The sequence below is a fragment of the Leptosomus discolor genome, chromosome 1, assembly GCF_034619465.1.
Source record: "Leptosomus discolor isolate bLepDis1 chromosome 1, bLepDis1.hap2, whole genome shotgun sequence".
NCBI lineage: Eukaryota > Metazoa > Chordata > Aves > Leptosomiformes > Leptosomidae > Leptosomus > Leptosomus discolor.
The window spans coordinates 188,859,541-188,881,419 of NC_141391.1; the positions used below are offsets into that span (position 1 = coordinate 188,859,541).

The window sequence follows — 21,879 nt, forward strand, 5'->3', positions numbered from 1 at the left end:
ACTATTCATTTGGAAACCCATTTTTGCATCTTTCTCTCTTAAAGAAAGGAATTAACAGTTTGTGGCTGACAGACTTACGACAATCTGTTACAAATCAAACCACAACTTAGATTTGTTTTAAAAACAGCCTCCCAATTCAGACCTTGCCTCCACCTTAGTTAAAAATTCATGTTCCTGCCAACTACTAGACACAATACATAATTTCTGGCTTTATTCTTTTTATTTTTACACAAGAGGATATGATTTATGTAGATTTTTCAAGAGCTGTAATTTGATTCCTATGCAACAGCTAAAAATTTAACACTGCCACCATTAAAAAAAAAAAGGAAGAAATCATGCCTGAGCCAAGAGTAGCAAAAGAAAACCCACCATTTTGGATGTGTTTCCTCTAAAGCTTAAAGCCCTCCTATCAATTAAAGTTAATGTATAATTAACAGTGTTTCCCGTGAAGCTGCAATGTAAGTTTGGCATTGCTACCAAAGAATGCACCACACTGTGTTCAGTAAACATGCAATTAGGTTGCATCATTCTTGTCTAGTTCATCACAGCATCCCAAGATAATAGCTCAGAAAGAGACCTTCCTACTACATCTGCTATTTTTGTGGAATCCACGCAAGGGTCCAAAGCTACAAAGCAGCTAGATATGTTCATAATTTCTTACACTAGTAATTTAATCTTTATAGGATTTGAAAGGATTTTCACCTCCTCTGCTGTAACAACTGAAAAGCACGTGTATCCTTGTCTCAGCTCTCAAGAATTACTACATCAGGCACACAGAGCTTTTCACGACTTGTTATACGGTAATCTAACTGGCATGTACACGGGAGCTTACACATGAGAATTATAGGAATCTAAAGTAAAAAGCAGTACAAAAAAAGAATGTCTTGCATTGCCTTTAAATTAAGCTGTCCAGTCTTTATTCTCAAAGAAGGGTAAAGAAAGAGGAAGTGGCACTGCATTTTTCAGCAATTTTTTTAATATGCTTTTTATAAGATAACTCTCTGGGGAGAATATTCACATGTAACAGGAGACCAAGGTTTAAATCTCTCCTTTACAGGATTTGCTAAGAGGACATGAATACAGATCACACTTAGGAAAATCATGCGCTACTCAGCAGGCTTTAGAGCCACTTTCACTTTCCCTGTGGTATAATGAGTATTTTCTGATTGTATACAAAGTTGAATAGTTGCTGCAGGGAAGTCTGAGAAGCCAAGTGATTAGCATGCTCATCTGGGACATGTGAGACAGACTGAAAATCCTTTTCCAAATCAGTCTGAACGAAGACATTTTCTGTCTTTGAAGAATGTCTCCAACATTGGAGCAAATTATTTCTATGGTAAACCCAGTGAATATTTACATATTCCCTGAAATAGCACGGGTACGAGAGTCACAGCAATCATCTTCAGCACTTTTTTTTCAGCCTAGTGCCCAAGCAGTTAAACCTAGCTCACCCATATCCTGACAGGGCAAGTGTCCTGGCTGAGTCCAGCTACCCACCTGTTCTCAACTTCACGCAGTGGCAGAAATGAAAGTTACCTTAGCTTTACGTACCCACAGGAAGATCTTGTGACTAAGGACATACTTTTAAGATGCTGATGGCATTTAAGAAGGGATTACAGTAAGAACCATCACTGTTTAACTGTATAACTTGCTCACAGTCATAAGTGGGTAATTTTTGTGGACAAGAACCCTCTGCCTTCAGAGCCCAAAGGACTGCTCTAGTTACTTGACATTCCTTCCATCATCACGTGCTGTATTACAAAAAAAAAAGTGTTTCAACTTCTGTAAGTCTAAAGAACTGGCAAAAAAAAAGAAAAGTAGTGCTATAAGCAAAAATATAAAGTTGCACATGATAAATTCTTACTAAAAATTGGAAGGAAAAGAAAGAAAACCATGACGCTGCATAAGTAGGTACAATTGGAGCAGCACTGTCTGATTTTTTTTTTTTTTTACAGAACCATGTTTAGCGACAGCCACATTTGTCCTTCTTCTCTTGCCTGTTGTCCTAAAATGCACTTCAAACCATTTTAAAAATCAACAGGTTCACTCATGGCACAGTAATTCTATGGGCAAATGAAGCAGCTATTATGTGATCAATAACAGTTTACAAGTCACTTTGTACATTAGTGCCTGCTTTATTAAAGAGAAAAGCAGCCCATATCTGATACTATTTGTTTATTGTAGTCCCAAGAAAGGTCCAGAGCACAGTTTCACAGTCACACCCATAGAATAAGATCTTCAACTATGACCCACATTGAAATCCTACAAAGATTTTGATATTTGACAGAAATCTAGGCTTTGATACGAAAGCAATTACTTTGGCTAGGCTTCACTGTCTAAAATATACCATATGGGGATAAAGGATTATTTTATATGGTTTGAGAGAAGCCAGTAACTGTTTTCTATATCTGTAGTATAGATTTCACTGATCTCTGGTCCTACAGATACAAAAATAGAAATGTGTTATTTTCCATGTAAGGCTGATGTAATTAGGTGGGATGTCTATGCAGGAATATTCATTTTTCCACAGATTTTTGCATTTAAAACAAAGTAACTAGCTTCTAATTCTAAGAAAAAAATATTATAGGAAAAATAGTTTTTATAGCCAGCTCCACTCCAGATATTACTGAAACCTGGCTTGTTTAATAATTATGAAATCATCTAACAGTACTTATTCTACGAATACTACGAACTCACTGTAAGATGTAACAACGTTACTAAACGCAGCAATAGCTGTACAATATGGCCTTCGCACGAATGGTTTGATCTCCCACACTAGGCAATCAGGTGTTTTCCAGTAAGCTGATATCTGACACCAGCAGCAAAGACGAGTGGTGAACGGCAATTTGATCCACTACCTGCTAGTCCAGTCTCTTGTCAGGCTGGAAATTCATGCAGAAAACACATTCCAGTTCCCTCTCCAGCAAATGATGTTAAATTATCCATAAAACTGAGTCCTTCCACTCCTGCATCCACTGAGAAGAGGAGAGGGGATGAACATCTGTCCTGTGCTCCTTTCTGGACTGTATTAAGAAGTGATGGTCATTCGCCTTTATTTGATCTTTTTTAGACAGAAGCCAAGAGTAAGATGCAAGAGGATTCTGTACTTAAGAACTGTCATGAGTTGAAGTAGAAAAAGTACTTTTTTGGGGCAGTGGGGGTTTGAATGCTAAATATAAATACTATAGTCTGTCAATGTGTTTTACATGTAAGACACTGAAAGTATGTTTTGAGTTCTTTTTTAGTTTTCCCCAGAAAACTAAAGAATTTTTTTTTCTGAAGAATATTATGAATAATCTGACAAACTATTTCAGCAGTGGGAGATTACAATTTGTGGAAACTAAAGATTTTGTGTGAAAATCTCCTGAGCTGAAAGAAACTGTGCAGGACAGAATCTGAAGAGGGAACAAGCCTAGAGGATAGACAATAGTCTGAAGCATCTTTGTGGTTGGTTGTTTATTGTGCTTCCTTTCTTAAATCTTTTTGAAGTGATTTCAAAACAGCAAGTGCGATATAAAAACAAAATTCAAGTTTTCCTACGTTTGGCTCACCTACAATGGTTTCTAAGAGAGAGAAAAGACCCATGTCTCCTGTAATGCAAGATTTTCTCCTTTTTTAACAACTATAAGGTGGCAGACAAGGCTAATGAGGCTTCAGAATCAGCCATACAAATACTATTACAGAAAAATACAGCAAGGAAAAAATAAAAAGTAGTGTAACAACAATATTTTCCATGAGGTGTCAGCAGAAGTATCTGAACGTATTGCTAAAGCCTTGCAAGTGCTTTTTCAGGCTGCTAAGCAGTTGCAAAGGAACAAGTTTCGTGTGTGTGTTGTAAATAACCTTTCATAGTTTATCCTTTAGATGCTCAGTACTCAAAGCAGCACCACCGCCCACTTCCTCTTTCCCTCTCCGACCTTCACATGAGCTACTGGCATTCCGTGCTGCTCTTCTCTCTTTGCCTCCCTTGCCCTGACAGCCCTTTTCAAAATGTAACTGATCTTCAATTTGGTAGCTTTAGCTTCCGGTGCCCTGTAAACTGGAAAAAAATTCATGTCCCACATGTCTTCCATGTTGAATATTCACATAATTAAGAGTATTCAAATTTAACCAATGTCTCCTAGGACATCTGGGTATTTAACTGTGAACTCTTATTTCATGAGAATGAAATAGGGATAAGCAATACATCACAGAGTAAGCAGGTATTGCACGGGCAGTCAGAATGACCAAGGGTAAGCTGTTCTTCATGAGTATCTTTAACATGTTTAAGAAACCAAACATTATACTTACTGAGCAATGTGCTCTTGTATTTTCACTATATTTTTTATATTTATTGTCCAATAAGATGCATGATATTCTAAACCTTAATTATACGTCTGTATGTGGCTAGATTCTATATCAGAAAATAGTAGGATTAGAATGGTTAAATATATAACCTCAGTCTTCATAAATAACATGAGCTTTTATGTGCTTCTTGGTTATCCACTAAAGAACATACATTTTCAAGATAAGCGTTACATTTGAAATCAAGCTAAAGAAGCATGAAGTCTACTACATGAAATGGATTACAATCATAGTACAAACTGGAAAATTAGATCATACAAGATTTTTCTGTAGTCACAGTTCAACTAACTAACGTTTCACAGAGACAAAACAATATTTGAATACAAGACTAATAGACTCATAAGCTTCCATTTCAAGTTTCATTTCAAGTTTGACTGCATCCCTGGACAACATCATTCGGAAAAAGTTAGCAAGCTGGTATTAAAAAAAAAAAAAAAAAAGAACAAAAAAGATGCAAATTCAACATCTCCTATGGGTCAAACCATCATCTCACACTAACAATGGTCAGTTGTCTTCCATTTCTTGAGTCTCACACCCAAATTTACAGTAACATATAGTTGACTGTGGAAAACTATTGGTAAGTTCTTAAATATCAACTCTGCATATTGCTCAGCTGGAATGCAGAGCTACCAGTAGAAATACAGATCGCACTCTTAGCTCCCAGTTAATTTTTTTTCTGAAGTTTAATATACAATGCCAATGGCAAATTTTAAATTCCTGATGAAAACGTGAAGCAGAAATGTCAAGCAAAACGGATCAATAATTTGATCAGCCTCACATGTGAGCAGAACTCCACAGCAAACTGTAGCTCCTCAGCACAAAATATAAGTTTATATCACATAGCTCCTTGAGGAAAATTCAGTGACATTTTTTTCTTAAATGTGCACATGAATGGAAATATTATACATTTTCAACTAATACAAGGATTTTTCTCTATGAAAAAAATATTTACTTCATAAGCGTTAGTCCTTCTAAAATAGAGCCGCTTCATTTGCAAAGTAAGAAAACCCTAAGAATGCAAACAGAAACATGGCAACTTACCTGCATTGGAGCCTGTCAAGTTGTAACGTGCATTTAGCTTTTTAATGATATTTTCATGGATCTGGTACCAATCACTCTCGGTGTTGCACCTAGAAAAATGATAACTTTCTTGACTCTGAAATGGGAACACAAGTTTTTCAGACCAGCTTCACTATGTACCCTCTTTTGTTCACAAAACTAGTAACACAACAGGAGACAATAAAGCCCCTTGTAACTGCCTATCTCAATGGAAAGGGTGAGAGTGCTCCTACCATCTGAGAAAGGCACCATGGAAATATCTGCTTTGTGTGGCAAAGGGTGGGAGAAAGATGAGAAATTATGCTCAGGAACTCAGCTGTGACCAAGTTCATCATCTGTATAGATCTATCCTTCAGCGCTAAAACACACAGAAATCTATCTTGTGACGCTCAAGAGGAGACACAGGAGTCAGAGTGGGCCTTAGCAGACAGAAAAATCTGTGCTGTACACTCCAAGGCTATTTAAAACAGGATGTGATCTCCAGGAGGTAGTCAGTGAAAGAGCAAATTACATTTCAGTATACATTCAGAAAATAGCTGCTTTTCCATAAGGAAAAACTGACCATGTTCTAATAATCACTTTTCATGGTTTAGCTTGGAGTTAGTCTTAGCATCAATTCTGGTTTTGAGTGGCATTTCTTCTTCCACTGTTTTTGTTATTTTAAAACAAACAGGCAAGATGATATATTAAAGAAAAAGGATATAATAGGCAGACAAATCTAATAGCTTGTTAACCAACAGTGAACACTTATTTGACTTTAATGTCCTGGGGGTCTAAGTAAGAGCCAGCCCACACGGCCACTGTCATACTAAATTGCTTTTCTGCAGCACCTATTCCAGCAGCTCTAATTCAGCACAGAGGGATACAGAGGAGAGGAGAAAGGCTACCTGAAAGACTTCCATGCCTTTGAGATTTGAGTGCTAACCCTGGGAGGGGCACAACTTCCTCATGTGCACAATGATGTGTCCTAGGTTTATGTACTTAGAACAGACCACTTCAAAAAATGGTTCTTACTATAACGTCCAAGACTAGCAGGAAGTTACACGCACTGTGTTGCTACAACCAGCAAATTGAACTCTTTTCCAATTACTATCAGCCAAAATCCACTATTTCATCAATGATTCATTTTAAAATCTGCTTTTGATTTTTCATACTCTAGGACCAACCGCCTTTTACACTTTTGTTATTCCCATTATAATAATTATATATAATTGCTTCATTTCACAAAAAAAAAATATACTCTGCCTGCTTTTTTCTGTAGTTATAAAGTACTTCCACTAGCTGCCTGGGCAGTACAAGGTATTTAAACAAGTCCTAAAAGCACCTCAAGTTGCCATAAAAAGAGAGCTCCAGAAGGTGTTACAAGGATGTGAAAAATATTAAACACACAGAGATCTAAAAGGATGTAACCTTTATCTTTTATATTATTGTACTTTATAAACGCACCTGTAGAACTAGCCAAAACTTCCAAATTGTGACAAAAAATAAAATAAAGAAATTAGCTGCTACGCTTTTTTGGAACAGAAAGGAGCTACAGCCATGTAGTCATACTGCATTTAACAACACTACTTCTGATGCAAACTGACTCTTAAGATACTTTTAAAAATTAAGAAAAAAGCATTCCTTACATGTATACTTTTAAGACGAGGTCATCCTTTGAATCTCCTGCCAGCAAATCTGCAATACTGAGGACTGCACAGCCAAAGGGACGTCTGTATTGTACGTTGCAAGCATTTTTCTTTTCTCCAGCTCCCATTCGTCCTGCCAAACAAAATACATATTTGATGCCTAATCCACGGAACTGTCTCTCTTAAAACCACAGAACGGAGGCAGCAAGCAATCCAGCTTAGTGTGGTGACACTAAGTAGAGTGGACGAGGCCAAGTGTACTCATTGTGAATCTGGTCCATCTTTATACTACGTTAGGGTAACAAAAGGTACAGGAAGTCCACTAAACCCGTGGTGACCTTGAAAGGTCTCAGACCAGAGCTACTGCTCATCCCCTCGCGACCTCCACTCAACAAACAACACTGATACCCAGCGATAGCACACTCATGACACCACGAAATTAAATTTAAAGTTCAGATACGACAGGGTGTTCAACATTTGCTGTCCAATAAGAACTATCTTACTGTGGTTGTTGCTACCGGGGCTTTATATGAAAGGTGTTGTGACTGAGCCATTACAATTTAGCAATCAAATGCCGCTTCCAAATAGGCAACTGGCTAGCAAGGGGATAATCAACCAGCTGCAGAAAAATCAAGTACAGATGAAACACAAGGAGGAAAGATGACAAAGGGCAGAAGAACAATTCATAAGGAAAGAAAGAAGGCAGCCAAGGAAAACAGATCTGAAACAAAATATTTTTCCTAGCCTTTTCTATTTGATTTAAATACAATTGATCAATCTTCTTGCTGTGTACTGGCATTTCAAACTGCCCCCTTTCTAACCATTTTATTCAATTGTGCACCAGCAGCTATGTATCTTTCCCACCAAGTCTTAATTTCTGACAAGAAAAGCCTATGATTGCAGTTGCTGCAGGGCAATGTCTCCTCCGAATTTTCCTATGCATCACAGCAGCTAGAAGAGTAATCGTTCATTTTGGCACCACACAGCACATGAATCTTATTTTAACTTTTTAATATTTCAGTGGTTCATTTATAAACTTGACTGAGAATGTATTTGAAAACTATACAATAGGACAAATTCTACTCCTTATTCTTCTTTAAAACATTTATTCTTACCAAACATACTTACATCAGAGTTCACTCTACCTTTTCCCAATCCTTGTCAATAAAAACAAAACACTAAAACAGCATAAAAATGCAAGGAAAAATTATTCCTCAAAACTGTAAAATAGGGTTTACTTTGCAACAAGTTGTTTCTGAACTCAGCACAAATTAGAGCAACTATATTTCAAAATAAAATATCTTTCAAAAATGGAAGAAAAGTTATTTAACACTGCACTGATGCAACTAGAGAGACAGTTTACAAAGAAAACAATATATCTAAGAGGTCAGAAGCAGACCTGAAGATTGTTGTTTCACATCAGTGCAGCCCAGAGGATTTCTTAAAATAAATACTTAACGCAAACATACACTTTTCTTCTCTTCTGCTTTGTTCTAGAGGACTTGGTATCTGTCTATAGCATCAAGGATCAAAATTATTTTGAGACTTTCTCCACTTCTTTCCTTCTCCCTCTTTTTAAAGGGGTCAGGGTGAAGACAAAATCCATCTGAACAATTTCAGATATACATCATCTATAATATACTAACTAGGTATGTTAAATTTCCAGGCAAGTTTTCCTATGAACAAAGGATTCTTGAAATTGCTCTCCTTGGAACAAGAACAGACTCCCCAATGACAAGTCCATCATCCTAATACAGTTCATATTTGACACTTTCACTTTAGTTTGTGATAGTAACAAAATATCCTGCATCTAAACTCAGTTAAGCACTACATTTGAAAAATAAAACAATGCTGAGAAATCCAAAGCAATTTTTCCATCAAAAACCAGGCATTTTCTTTTCCAAAAATTTATTCAAAGGCCTAATTAATCTAACAAATCCCAAAGCTGCCCCCAAGCAGTTTTCTTTTATTTACTACCATACATCTAACAAATGTAACTTTTCTACTCACAGACGATTATACCTACCTATTCGGATAATGTGCACAGTGATATAGATGTCCTTCCTGAGTTCACTGCTACCCAAATCCTGCGCAAAATCAGAATCTAATTATTTCTGACTCCTGATTAAAATGTGACATTTAAAGAGATCTTCACACACTACTTTCACTGCCAGTGAAAGTGATAAACGAACAGTGAGTTCATTTTTATGGCATTAACAAATTACCCCTTTAACACTTTAAATTGGTGGTCATTCACTCAAAACAACTGTCCTAAAATATCATGGGCTGAATATGCTGTAATGCAGCAAAATCAGTGGGAGGACACAAGAGACTCAATGTGTGCCTTGAACAGCAGGGATGCATTTGTGCAATTCCTAATATTCTCAAAGTACAGAGAGTGCTGCACAAACAATCTTTTGGGTCTAAAAAGCACAAGGAGGAAAACTAACCGGTCCTTGTTGCTGGAAGAAAGACTGGCACATATGCCCACATGGAAGTTTAGATGACTGTTTACATACTGCCAAACATTCAAGTTGGGAGTTGGGAGTTCAGCAATACACTTCAACCAGCCTTCAGTTGATGTTCATGACAATGAAAAAGCTTAGGGAGAAGTTCCAAGTCAACCACAATTTAATCCATCTTCTATTTTCAATACCCAGCACAATAAAGATTGAGAATAGGAAGAACTCACCACAAAGAGAGAACAGTGTCTTTCAGGCTTTTCTGGACATTTTGGCAAACCATTTCTATTCAGTCTCAAAAAAAATCTTTCACTGTAAGAAAATAAATGACAGATACGTTGAACAACACTACAGCAAAGTAGCTTTCATTTTGATCTTATTTCCAGATGCAACTTTTCCTCAAAATAGAAAAGAACTATATAATTTCTTCCTAAAATTCTCAGACATATAAATACAAAAAAAAGAAAAAAGGGAGAGACTAGTGAAGGGTGGTGATTTACTACATCATCTAATAAAATTACTAAAAATTCAATTCAAAACAGAAGACTGATTGTCATTTGGAAGAATGATACTATACATCCCAGTACACAGAGAAACACAAGCAATAAAATCCATTTATCCCAGAACTGAAATTAGATGTGTAGTATGTTCGTATTGATTCTCGCTAAACAAATGTCAACACTGCCACGCTTGTATTCAACAAATATTCTTTTTCATAGACAGGAAGATGATCCTAGGGGACATTTTTCCTACTTAACTCTATCAAAATCTCTCATCAGAGTACTCTGATTTCAGCAGTCTTCTAAGAGTCTTGGAAGTGCCAGCACAGCAAATTTTTATTTGGAATTCTGTTTTCCAATCTGCTGTGGGGTGTTAAATGATGCAGCTGATATAAGTACCAACACCACTAACATGGAGATGCAGAGAATTCTTATGTCAGAATAGAAGAGGGCATAAGACCTCACTGAAAGAGAAAGTACTTTTCAAAACATTCCTATTTGGTAGTAGGTCCATTGTAGATAATCTCTGAGCAAACTCGGCAATTCATGCGTGGGAAGTTTATGAAAAACCAAACTTTCCATGCTTTGGATAATTTTCTCCAGGATACAGGCTCATGAGAAATGTAACAACTGTATTTCTGTAGTGAGAGAGGTGAAATGTGGGAAAAGCAAAGAAGTCGGAAGTGTTACAAACGTTTCTCTCACCACCAGCCCCAGGTGGCCAGACATTTGAGTCTGGATGCCCTGTAATGCTCAAATCTAAAACAAAATTTCCAAAGTGCAACTAGGTCTTTTTTTCAGCTGTATCCACCTCTTCTGCTTATCCCAGAGGCTAAACGTGGCTTACCACTGCTCTATACCATCCACAGCTTTTCAAAATGCAGCTGGAAAATCACTAGGAATATGTGGGATAAGATCCAACTCAATAGAGACTAATTAAATCTTTATTGCACCAGCATTTGCCTTGTAGAAAATCTGCATCGATCATTTGCAGAATCAGTCATTCGCATCGAAAGGGACCTCAAAAGGCCTCTAAGTCCAACCTCCTGCTCAAAGCAGGGTCAGGTATAACGTCACGTTAGCTTGGTCAGAGCTTCAGCCAGTTGGGTCTTGAAAACCTTTAGTTACAGAGACCACGCAGCCACTCTAGAAAACTCATTCCATTGTCCAACCACCCTCAATTTTTTCTTTATATCCAGATGGACCTTCTCTTGTTTCATTTTATATCCCTTCTCTCTCATTATCTCACCGTGCACCGTTGATGTTATTGATCTTCTTGTAGGTACAGGTGAGTTAACTCCTCTCAAAACTGCTTCTTCTCCAGACTGAACAAGCCCCATGGCCTCAGCCTGACCTTCCAGGGCTGAAGAACCCTTCTGCTGAACTCACTTCAGTCCATCAATATTGGTCATGTACTGGAGGACCCAAAACTGGCAGGGTCTAACCAACACCGAGCAGGGGACAATCACTTCCCTTAAGCAACAGGCTATGTTCTTGTTGACACATCCCAGGATGCTGTTACACTCAAGAGCACATTTCTTAAGAGCTATGTCTGGAGAACGCTTTATTTTTTTATGTGCTAGCTATCCAGGCTGAACATACAAACTTAGACTTTTTTATTGTGATTATTTGAAAACATTTGTGCAATCTTCAGCTATGCAGCCTTTTTTGCCAGACCTAAGAATAGTAGAGTCGAACTCAAATATTTCAAAGTGCACAAAAATGCTATTACCTCAAAAACATTCATGTTTTATGATACAGTCAACTTCTGCAGCTTAGGTCTCCATGGAAACTTTAAAATTGAGTTTTAAAGACTGTTTATGTGAGTATACTTTTACAGAAAAACAAGTTGGTATTTTGCTGTTGATTTAAAAATGGTTTTCAAAATAATTCTGCCCTTTCATTTAGATCTAGCTCATTTGCAATATCAGAAAACGCAGTAAGAAAGTGCAGAGCTTTTTTTATAGGTCTCACATGAAATTACCGTACATTAGGCAAGAATTATTATTTATACTAGCAAAGCATCTAAAGCTTTAGGACCACATTATGTTGGGCACCACGCAAAATTGAATAAAAATAAAAAAGTCTCTGTTCCAGCAGTAACAATACAGCTTCTGTGCACTGAAGCCTGCAGTGCATTGGTATGCATCAATACAAATTTGGCCAATACAAGATGATTCTGAATTTCATCACCTTATCTTCAGTCTGTAGGACTATTTAAAGGCAATACATACATATGCACCACATTTCACTACATTTTTTGTCTGTAAAGCCACCATTAGACATGTTGGTTCAAAGAAAAATACCATTCAACATGAAATTGTCTTGCTTTGGATAATCTCTCTTCACAGTTTACCTATGAACTGACAAATACTGAATTTAACTGGGAGTGTATTCCATATTTATTGAAGCTTACATTCTGCAGAAACAAAGGCACATCTTTTGAAAGCTTCCTACTTGCTATCCACTACAATATGAAAATTTCAAGCTCTGTTTATACTCACAGACGATGAGATTATGATTCAGAACACAATTAAAAGGCAAGGACTTTTGTCATGCCACAAAGAATTGCGCTGATTGCAACAGACATGTAATGGTTATGCAGATCTAATGTCCTCATTTGAATTTGCAATCTTGTTTGACTGAAGCACAGGACCCAGTGGTGATGAAAAAGCAAACAGAACAACAAATAATAATAATAATAAAAAATCTTAATCCTTTTCAGTGCTTTGATACATTTTTTTCCGTGCAACATATCACAGTACCAGTTCAGATTAAAACAGTTATCTTTGAACATGGCCAGGGAGCAAACGCAAGCAGTTAAGACTTGTAAGATTATGAGAAAAAAAAAAAAAAAGGCAATGTTATATGTAAATACAGAGAGCATGTGCATCTATACACCATTTTAAAGGATTTCTATAGAGAGGAACAGGTTAGAAAATGGTTGAGGAAAGTAAACAGCCTTCTTAAAACAAAATAAAACCAGAATTCCCAAGATCTGAAAGCCTGGCTTCAAACAGCAGCAAAAACTCCAGAGTGTTTAATCTAGGGCTAGTACCTTATTGCACAGCAGTCTTCTCAGCTGTCAGTTACACATACATATATATGGCAAATACACACAGCAGTGCCTCAAAGCAGAAATACCTTTCCTTTGTATTAAGACGATTTGATTTTAGTTTAGACTGCAATGAATTTTTTATGAGCACCAATCTCACTACTTAAACATGCTGTACACATTTAAACTCTGCTGTCTTCCTACTGAAAATAAGAAAATAACTAATGCTGGAGAGATTAATTTAAGAAGGTCAACAAGGGATTTTTGTACTGTAACTTCCCGTGTATTAGTGAAGTAACAATGTGTTCCAAATCTGCTGGCTTAACGCAGGCATTTAAAAGAAACACAGCCACAAACTGTTCCATTTTCATAAATGACCCCTATTCCCCCAGTATTAGCAGGAAAATGTTACCAGTCTAGACAGATTGCTTGTTCTATGATTTATAAACACACTATCAAAAAAAGAACCAGCCAGATTTATACCACATGGCATATTCTTGTGGTAAAGCTATGCCATCAAACAGTGATAGTTCATGGCATAGCTTCACTTTCAGATCTCTTTATAAATGCTCTCTACTTAAATACAGGTTACAGTGATTTCTAAAGCAAATAATGAGAGACACTAAGAGAATATTGCTACACAACTCACCAGGTCAAGTTTATCACCTTCCAGAACACCGTTAATGGATGTTCATTAAGAACTTGAATCTGAATTTACTTCATTTACAGCTAAAGGCTCATTGACTTCATAAAACTAAGATCAGATGCTATTGTAAAGACAATAAAGCCTTAAAAGTATATTCTTAATCAAAGAATAACTGAATGATAAATGTGCCAGCGTGACTTAGTAGTACAAGCTGTTCCATAGTAAGTCAGCACCATATTTTATTTGTTATGCACTTAATGAAAGGTATACCCAAACTTCTAACTGTAAAATAAGTAGCAATGAGCAAAGGGGCAGAGAAAAGGATGAATGAGTACTACAAAAATAAGATTTCGGCCAATTTCAGATACAGGTTAAAGCATTAACACTAACAAAAATAAATCAATCAAAACAATATTATGATGCTACATTGAAGCTTAGCTTCATGTCTCCTAGCCATGCTGACAACATGGGGGAAGAAGAAAAACCTTTTTGAAAGCCAACTTTATGTTGTGCAGCCCAAATTCCCTTGGTTAGCTGTACAGTTAACAAGGAAAAAAGGAAGAGGGGAAAGCAGAAAGGGAGATGGGAGGGTAAGAAAAACAGACATATGTAGCTAAATCAAGCTCCTGATCTCATAATCTTCTATCTCTTTATTAACTGAAGACAGCCTTGAGAAATTCGTTTTTATGAACGTACCCAACATTATTTTAGATATTTGCACCTGTATTTTAACTGAAAGGTGGCATCACACATTTCTTGAAAAGAGTTAGGAAGCAGTGATTTTAAATTATTTTTTGTGAGGTGCCAGAGGAAGATGATACAATTTTAAAAGGCAGACAGCATACTGGAATCTATCAGCAGGTATTTACAACTAAAGAAACAACATATACCAGAAGCTGGAGCTCTCACTAATAGTGAGCTTAGTCTGCCACCACGGATAAACATTTTGCAGCACAGCATTATCAGTGCACAGACCTACAGATCCTTTAAGCTGAATTATAGTCTTGATTATTATCCTAGCCACTGTCTGAGGTAACAGCATGAATACAAGCAGATTTTCTGTATCTTTCCCCAAAGATGGAAATTGAACTTGAAGAGAGCAGGAGGAATTGGTAAAAGTGAAGGGAAACAATAGCATTTAAGAAAATTCCCCTCCCTCCAACAACACCTGGGCTTTATGTTTTCATCACCATTTGGGGGGTTACAAACAGCATGTCTGTGTTTTTGTGCTGACCCTGACATATCTTTTGCCGGTAGCCAGTGCGACTGCAACGTGTTCTCAGTAAAATGACCTGGTGTAAACACACCAGAACACCACTGGTGTTGAATATATCTCATCATTACCTAAATCTGTCACAAATATAGCTGGTGCACATATCCCTATTCTAACACTGCACTCATTTCTGAATGTAAATAATTCTTTAAGCTCCACTAGCTACAAGACAGGTCACCTCTTGCAGTGTTTTCATCACTGCAATTAAAACCAATTATTTCTCCTGTTACTTTTCAATTTTTACAATGCAAACAGTAAGAGGGTTATTTGTTAATGCATTTGAGAGACCTAACCGATACCACAGGTTCCTCTTGCTTGGATTGGTTTGTCTGCTTTAAAAAAGCATCTACCAGTACAAAATCAGATCAAAGACCTATATAAGCCAGCACCCTTACTCCAACCACAGCAAGTGGAAGATATGTGAGAAGGCATCTTTAAACAGTAGATAGTCACGTACAACTGTTTCACTGAATATGGGTGTTCATGAGAGGAACTGAGCCACATCATGAAATACAACTAATTTCTAACACACTCTCACACCTGGGAATACCACATCTGTACTTGCTGATTTGAGGGCATATGAAAGATATATTAAAAACAGGCTCTGTCTCCCCATAAAATATAAACCCAAACCCTTTCAAAAGCATTTTCTTGATAGACTACACTCATGCCTTTTTTTAGAAACTCATTCCTACCATATCTACCTCATTTTATTTACCTACAAATGCAGTTATTTTACTGCAAAGTCACATGCAGCAACTCCCGTACAACTGCTGAATAGGACAGTCTGGGCAGTCAGGCCAATACAAGGAGGCTTGCTGAAATGCCAACTCCTCAAAAAATACTTGGAACGCTACCCCAAAGTAAAATGCCACTCTCTTGCAATTCAAGAATGGCCAGTATTTAAAGAGCAATTTATAAAAAATGTCTCGTTAATGGCAGCAAGTCACACAGCATTGCACAAAGTCAGACTAAATGAACGGTTTGTAAAAAGCGGCATTATTAAAACACTTAGAACCACTTAAAGCCAGGGCAAAGCCTTTTGATCACCTGGCAATGAAGGGCAATATAAATCTGTAGAAAAGACACTGATCACAGAAACTACCACAAAGCCAAAATATTTGGCAGGAGGATGCAGCTGTGCCAAACATTCCTTTCATGTACATTCCTCCTGCTACATAAATCATATCTGCTCATACTATTGCTGTCGATAAGTATGTAAAACAGAGCTGCCAAAAAAAAAGACTTACTTTTTAAGGATAAATAAAATACATTTTTGTTATTGATTACTGAAAGCTAAGAAAAAATTTAAATATTAACAGGTACAACGGAGAAAGAGGACAGACCTATAGAAGTCTTCGGAACATACCAATCCACTGATTTTGAAATTTCTCATCAGTTATGGTACGTTCCTATGAAGAGATTCTAAATCCAGAACAGTTTTCAGGTCAAAACCAGACCCAAGGAAAGGAGATGAAGAAAAAAAATAGTAAAACCTCCTCACAGAGTAAGGTAAGTAGCCTGAATACTCACGGGGTACCTAAGAGGCTCAAGTTCCAACGTTTGATTATTGTATGTTGAGTACTTTATGGGTCAGGCTGTTACAGTGAGAGTGTCTACTTACTTTTGGAACTGTTTTACTTTGTAAATCAACAAATGAAAATTTAATTAATAGGGCACACTGATGGAGTGCACCAGCACTTCAGTGTTCTTATGGCTGATGTGGAGGAACTCCACAGCAGGCAGTTCAAGTCAGTATTCTCATGCAAAAAGCGTTATTCAATTAAGGCACATCCTTCACATTCCCAGTCTGACTGGGACCGAGAAACAACTTTTTTTGCTAATCTCCTCTGATGGCTACTACTGCAGAATTTCTCCTCATCTACGATCCAAGAAGACAAGCCCCGTGACTTTTACTGCTTCACAACTTCTGCCAAGAAAGGGCTGACTGACTATATATGTCCTGACTATATTCCTGCACATAGGATTCTTTCTGCTCACAATTAATAACTGGAAAAAATGAGGCACATTTTCTGTAGGGAAGCTTTTCAAGTTTCTGGAGCTTCAGGCTTCTAAGTTGCTTTTTATAACCCTGTATTTATTTCCAATTACAGTCACACCTCATACATTCTTGTCCACACAGGCAAATTACCAGGTGTCTTAAAGCCAATAATGCAATAATTAATCTGCTTAGATAGATATATATATAAATAAAAAGGATAACATAAAAGATTTTTAAAAATTAGCAACCACATTCACAAATGTACATACCAAGTTACACGTCTAAAGAGGTATTTTTATTCGAAATGCATAAAGGGTTGTTAACAGAGCAGTGGCTGCACTCTTGCCAAAGCGACCTTCATGTTTCCTTTGAGGTGTTTCAACCCTCCTGCTAAAATCAGGAGTACCTCCTGAATGAGCAAGAAGTAAATAAAACCAGGCTGCTTTTATTTTATCTTGTTTCTGAGGAGGGACAAACCAGAATAATAAGTGACCAAACTAGAATGACGAACTTTTAAAAGTCTGCTAGCAAGAAAAAACCAAGATGCTTCATCTCTCCTGCATCTATGAGGTATAGATACATCTGCGTTGATTCTGTGTAATTTGCTGTAGCACAGTTTTAATACTGTGCAAGATGAGATATGTTTGTGCACAGTGCACAGGAAATTGAAAATAACACTGAGGTACCCTATGCTGTGATCCAGTAAAAGTACAGATTATGCTTTTGTGGAAATACTACAAAGGAAAACTAGCCCTGGGCTAGTTCATTGCTTCTGGTTCCCATGGGTTGCTCCCTCCACCAGAACCCCTGCTAGCTCCATTAGCTCAAATCCCTGCCCTGCATAGCAGGCACATTTGCATGGAGAAAGTCATGATCCAAGACTACTTCAAGACGAAAAGCATCCATGGATAATGTGGAGGTACCGGAGCAATAACTTCCAAGGAACAGTATTAATAAAGTGAAGGTTACACATGTTAAAAAATAGTATTTTAAGGGGGAGAGGCAGAGTAGCCAACCACCTAACGACAGATTAAAAATCGTAAGAAGCACCTAGATTGTGTGTAGCATATAATATGGCATTGTACTGAGCACACTTTCATGTACATACATTTTTCTCTTTACAAAAATTCTATGTTGCTGATAAACTACAACAAAATCCAGTCCAAACTCTGCCTCTCTAGTCAGAGAGTAGAGGACATTTTCCTCTCAGAAACTGCTATTTGGATCAGGTAACTTAGTCTGAGATACAGTTAAAATATATCCTTAAACAACTGGAAAAAAAACACACTTTTTTTTTCCCAGAATGATATTAATTCTCACAGATAATGGTAGAAACAAACCCTTCTCTTTATGCAGGGTTATTTATTAATAAAGCCTTAGAATTTTCATGACATTCAGAAACACAAAACTTAAATATTGAACAATCAGATATTATACATACAGGAGCAGAAAATCCGAATATCAATTAATGCGTGTGCACATATGCACATATATATTCTTTCTCCCTTTCTCTCCAGGTTTGGTATTTAAAATATATGGCACCATCTAAAATGATTTAGAAATCTGGTTTTAAAGTGCCCTCCCAAACCTAATTTTTTTTCTCTTCTCTGATGTTAGAATAAAATAAAGAAGCAAGTGTCTGGAAGGTACATGGAAAGGAACAATAGATGCTTACATTGTATAAAAAATAAAAAGTCCAAAATAACATTTCTAGCATGAAACACTTGCATGATAAGCATGCTATGAAAAGAACCATAAAGAAGTTGAAATTAATTAGCAGGTGGTTCTGAACTGAAACTTCTCGACCGACTTGATAAACCTCTAGAATGATATGATCAGCCTGGCAGATGAGGGGAGAGCAGTGGATAGTGTTTACCTGGACTTCAAGTAAGGCCTGTGACACTGTCTCCTGTAAGATCCCCTGAGAGAAGCTGCTGATGTATGGGCTGGATGAGCAGATAGCAAGGTGGCTTGAAAACTGTCTGAATGGCCAGGACCAGAGGGTGGTGATCAGTGGCACAAAGTCTAGGTGGAGGCCAGTAACTAGCGGTATACCCCAGGGGTCAATACCCAGTCCAGTCCTGTTTAACATCTTCATTAATGGTCTTGATGATGTGGTGCACGGTACTATCAGCAAGTTTGCTGATTACACAAAGCTGGGAGAAGTGCCTGCTATGCCAGAGGGTTGTGCTTTCATCCAGAGGGATCTCAATAGGATGGACAAACAGACTGACAGGAATCTCCTGAGGTTCAACCAGGGGAACCGCAAAGTCCTGCACCTAGGAAGAAACAACCCCAGGCACCAGTACCTGCTGGGGGCTATCCAGCTGGAAAGCAGCTTGTCAGAAAAGGATCTGGGTGTCCTGGTGGACACCAAGTTGAACACGAGCCAGCAACATGCTCTTGTGGCAAAGGCAGCAAGTGGTATCCTGGGCTGCATTAGACAAATTATTGCCAGCAAGCTGAAGGAGGTGATCCTTCTCCCCTGTACTCAGTGCTGGTTGCACCATACCTGGAGTACTGAGTCCTGTTCAGGGCTCCCCAGTACAAGAGAGACATGAACATACCGGAGACAGTCAAAGAAGGGATGTGAAGATGATTAAGGGACTTGAGGGAAAGGCTGAAAGAGCTGGGACTGTTTTAACGTACAGAAGAGAAGGCTCAGAGGGGATCTTATTAATATATATAAACACCTGAAGGGAGAGTGCAAAGAGGATGGAGCCAGGCTCTTTTCAGTGCTGCCCAGTGACAGGACAAGAGGAATGGGCACAAACTGAAGCACAGAAGGTTCCCTCTGAGCATCAGAAAACAATTTCTTTATGGTGAGGGTGTCTGAGCACTGGCACAGATTGCCCAGGGAGGCTTCAGAGGCTTGCAGACATTTAAAAGCCATCTGGACATGGTCCTGAGCAAACAGGTCTAGGGGGGTTAGATCAGACAACTTCTGGAGTTCTCTTCCAACCTCAATCATTCTGTGATTTTGTGATTACATTTAAGTACCATACAAAGGCAGCACAGACAGACAGCTGGGTCATTTGGGTATTTACAGAAATACAGTTCTTTACGCATTCTTCTCCATCTTCTACTTCTGCAAGTTAATAACTACCATGCCACAACACTTCACCACTTGTCTTTACTTGCTCTGAAGTTCCAAATGACTGTAACTAACAAACTGTTCCTCACAATGACATGTTGAGCCTCAGGAGATTCTTGTCAGCCTGTCTGTCCATCCTGTTTAAATAACATCCTTTTTTAATAACTTCCATAGGCTTGCACCGAGTACACACCCTACAGCTTCACAAATATATTCTCCATCTCTTTTGTGGTCATGTTCAACATTGTTTAGAAGCAACAAAGAATTTAACTATTTGAGTTTCCCGCATTTAGAGTGCTGATGTCTGGAGCACTGATCCTAAGTAAACTAGATGTTGAAATTCAGGTGTAACCCACACACATGCTTTAAGTAATCTTGAGTCTTTGAGATCTTACTCAAGAGAGGCCACAGGGATATCTTCAAGGAAAGACCTCTTGGGTTCTCAGTAGTGAGCCTCTGGGTAATGGAAATATCAGCTTGATTCAAGATGTATCCAAGCCCTTCCTTGCTGCTCTTCTGACTGTTAACATCTAACAATAGTCAGTTGTGTAAACTTTAGTTAGAGAGATGATTAAAGATTGGGTTCTTTGAGCTGTGCTAGAACAGAGTAGATCTCAGGTTTGAAGATGTTGACAGAGGCTGCAAAAAATGCCTTTAAACATTCTCTTGCTCTACCAAAATCCTGTAAGATTTTCATAGAATAAGAAGGGAGGGGAGTAATTGTTTCTCAAAGGAAGGAAAACTGACATTATGGGTGTTTTTTTCTGGAAAAAAGAAATTAGAACACAAAGCAGCAAATGTTTGGACCAACAAAACGTGGATTTCAGCTTTTGGCAAGTGATCTATGATTTAACTGATTTAAAGTAATAGCAGAACTGAAAGAAGAAAGGCGTAAAAAGATTGATGATGTGTATGAATGTAAAAGGGTGAGGTTGAGAGTACAACAATCATCTTTGATATGGTCTGGAGTTTACACAAACATTAAGCATATAACCAAAAGCTCACAAAATAGAAAATGCAGTTTGCTTTCATTGGCCTTGGATAAACAGCCTATTCCCCTCTTTGCTGCTTAAGAATCTGTGTTCATTTGAGGGCAACATGATAGTTACAAACAAGGTTGTTCAAGGTGATAGGAAAAGGAGGATTAGCATGCTAACTTATCTCCATTCCTCACACAGATGGGGCCAGAGCCATCAATCATTTGTGATAAGCCGTTCATATCATATTGACACAGACACAAAGAGCGTATCAATGAAAGAAAATCTTACCGCACTCCATCTTTCTGAAGTGCTGCCTTGAAATTGTCCTATTAATAGCATTGCTATTTGGAAAAAAAACTCTAACACAAAGAAAATGGTTTAGAAAAGACAGCGGTACACAAGAACCAGGTGTCACATTACAGATTTAAGAAAAATAATTTCTACAGCAGTATGTTAGCATAACACAGAGGCACAAACTCTACATAAACGTAAAGGTCAGCAAAGCAACTGGGACTTTGGGCAGAAGATGATGCAGCATTCTTATGCGTACTCAACAATGCCGAGAACAAGGTCCGCAGTCTGAATGAACAAATGTAGGTAGCAGGCTTCATACCTTCCATTCTCTTTGTCATAATGCAATGCCCAGTGTTGTTGGAGTTTTCAAATTTCTCTTAAAAAAAACCCAAGGCAAGATGTCTAGGTAGCAATGTGCTACAAATACAAACACAGTCTTACAGCATCTACACTGGAAAGGCAGGTATTTCAGACGACATTGGGATATTTGATTTTTTGAACATAGTCATCGGGTAAATATTTACCTTGGGGTTTTGTTTTTT

At 37.8% G+C, this 21,879-nt stretch overlaps 1 protein-coding gene across 1 annotated transcript in view; it reads right to left on the reverse strand.

Moving 5' to 3' along the window:
• Positions 1-21,879, reverse strand: part of DOCK4 (dedicator of cytokinesis 4) — a 166,981-nt gene that overhangs the window by 119,019 nt on the left and 26,083 nt on the right. Inside the window, exons 9-12 of the mRNA XM_086462120.1 lie at positions 9,724-9,805; positions 9,058-9,118; positions 7,032-7,164; positions 5,386-5,474 (exon numbers count right to left, since the gene is read on the reverse strand). Of these exons, the coding sequence (XP_086318246.1) occupies positions 5,386-5,474; positions 7,032-7,164; positions 9,058-9,118; positions 9,724-9,805 (365 nt within the window). The remainder of the gene's footprint in view (positions 1-5,385; positions 5,475-7,031; positions 7,165-9,057; positions 9,119-9,723; positions 9,806-21,879) is intronic.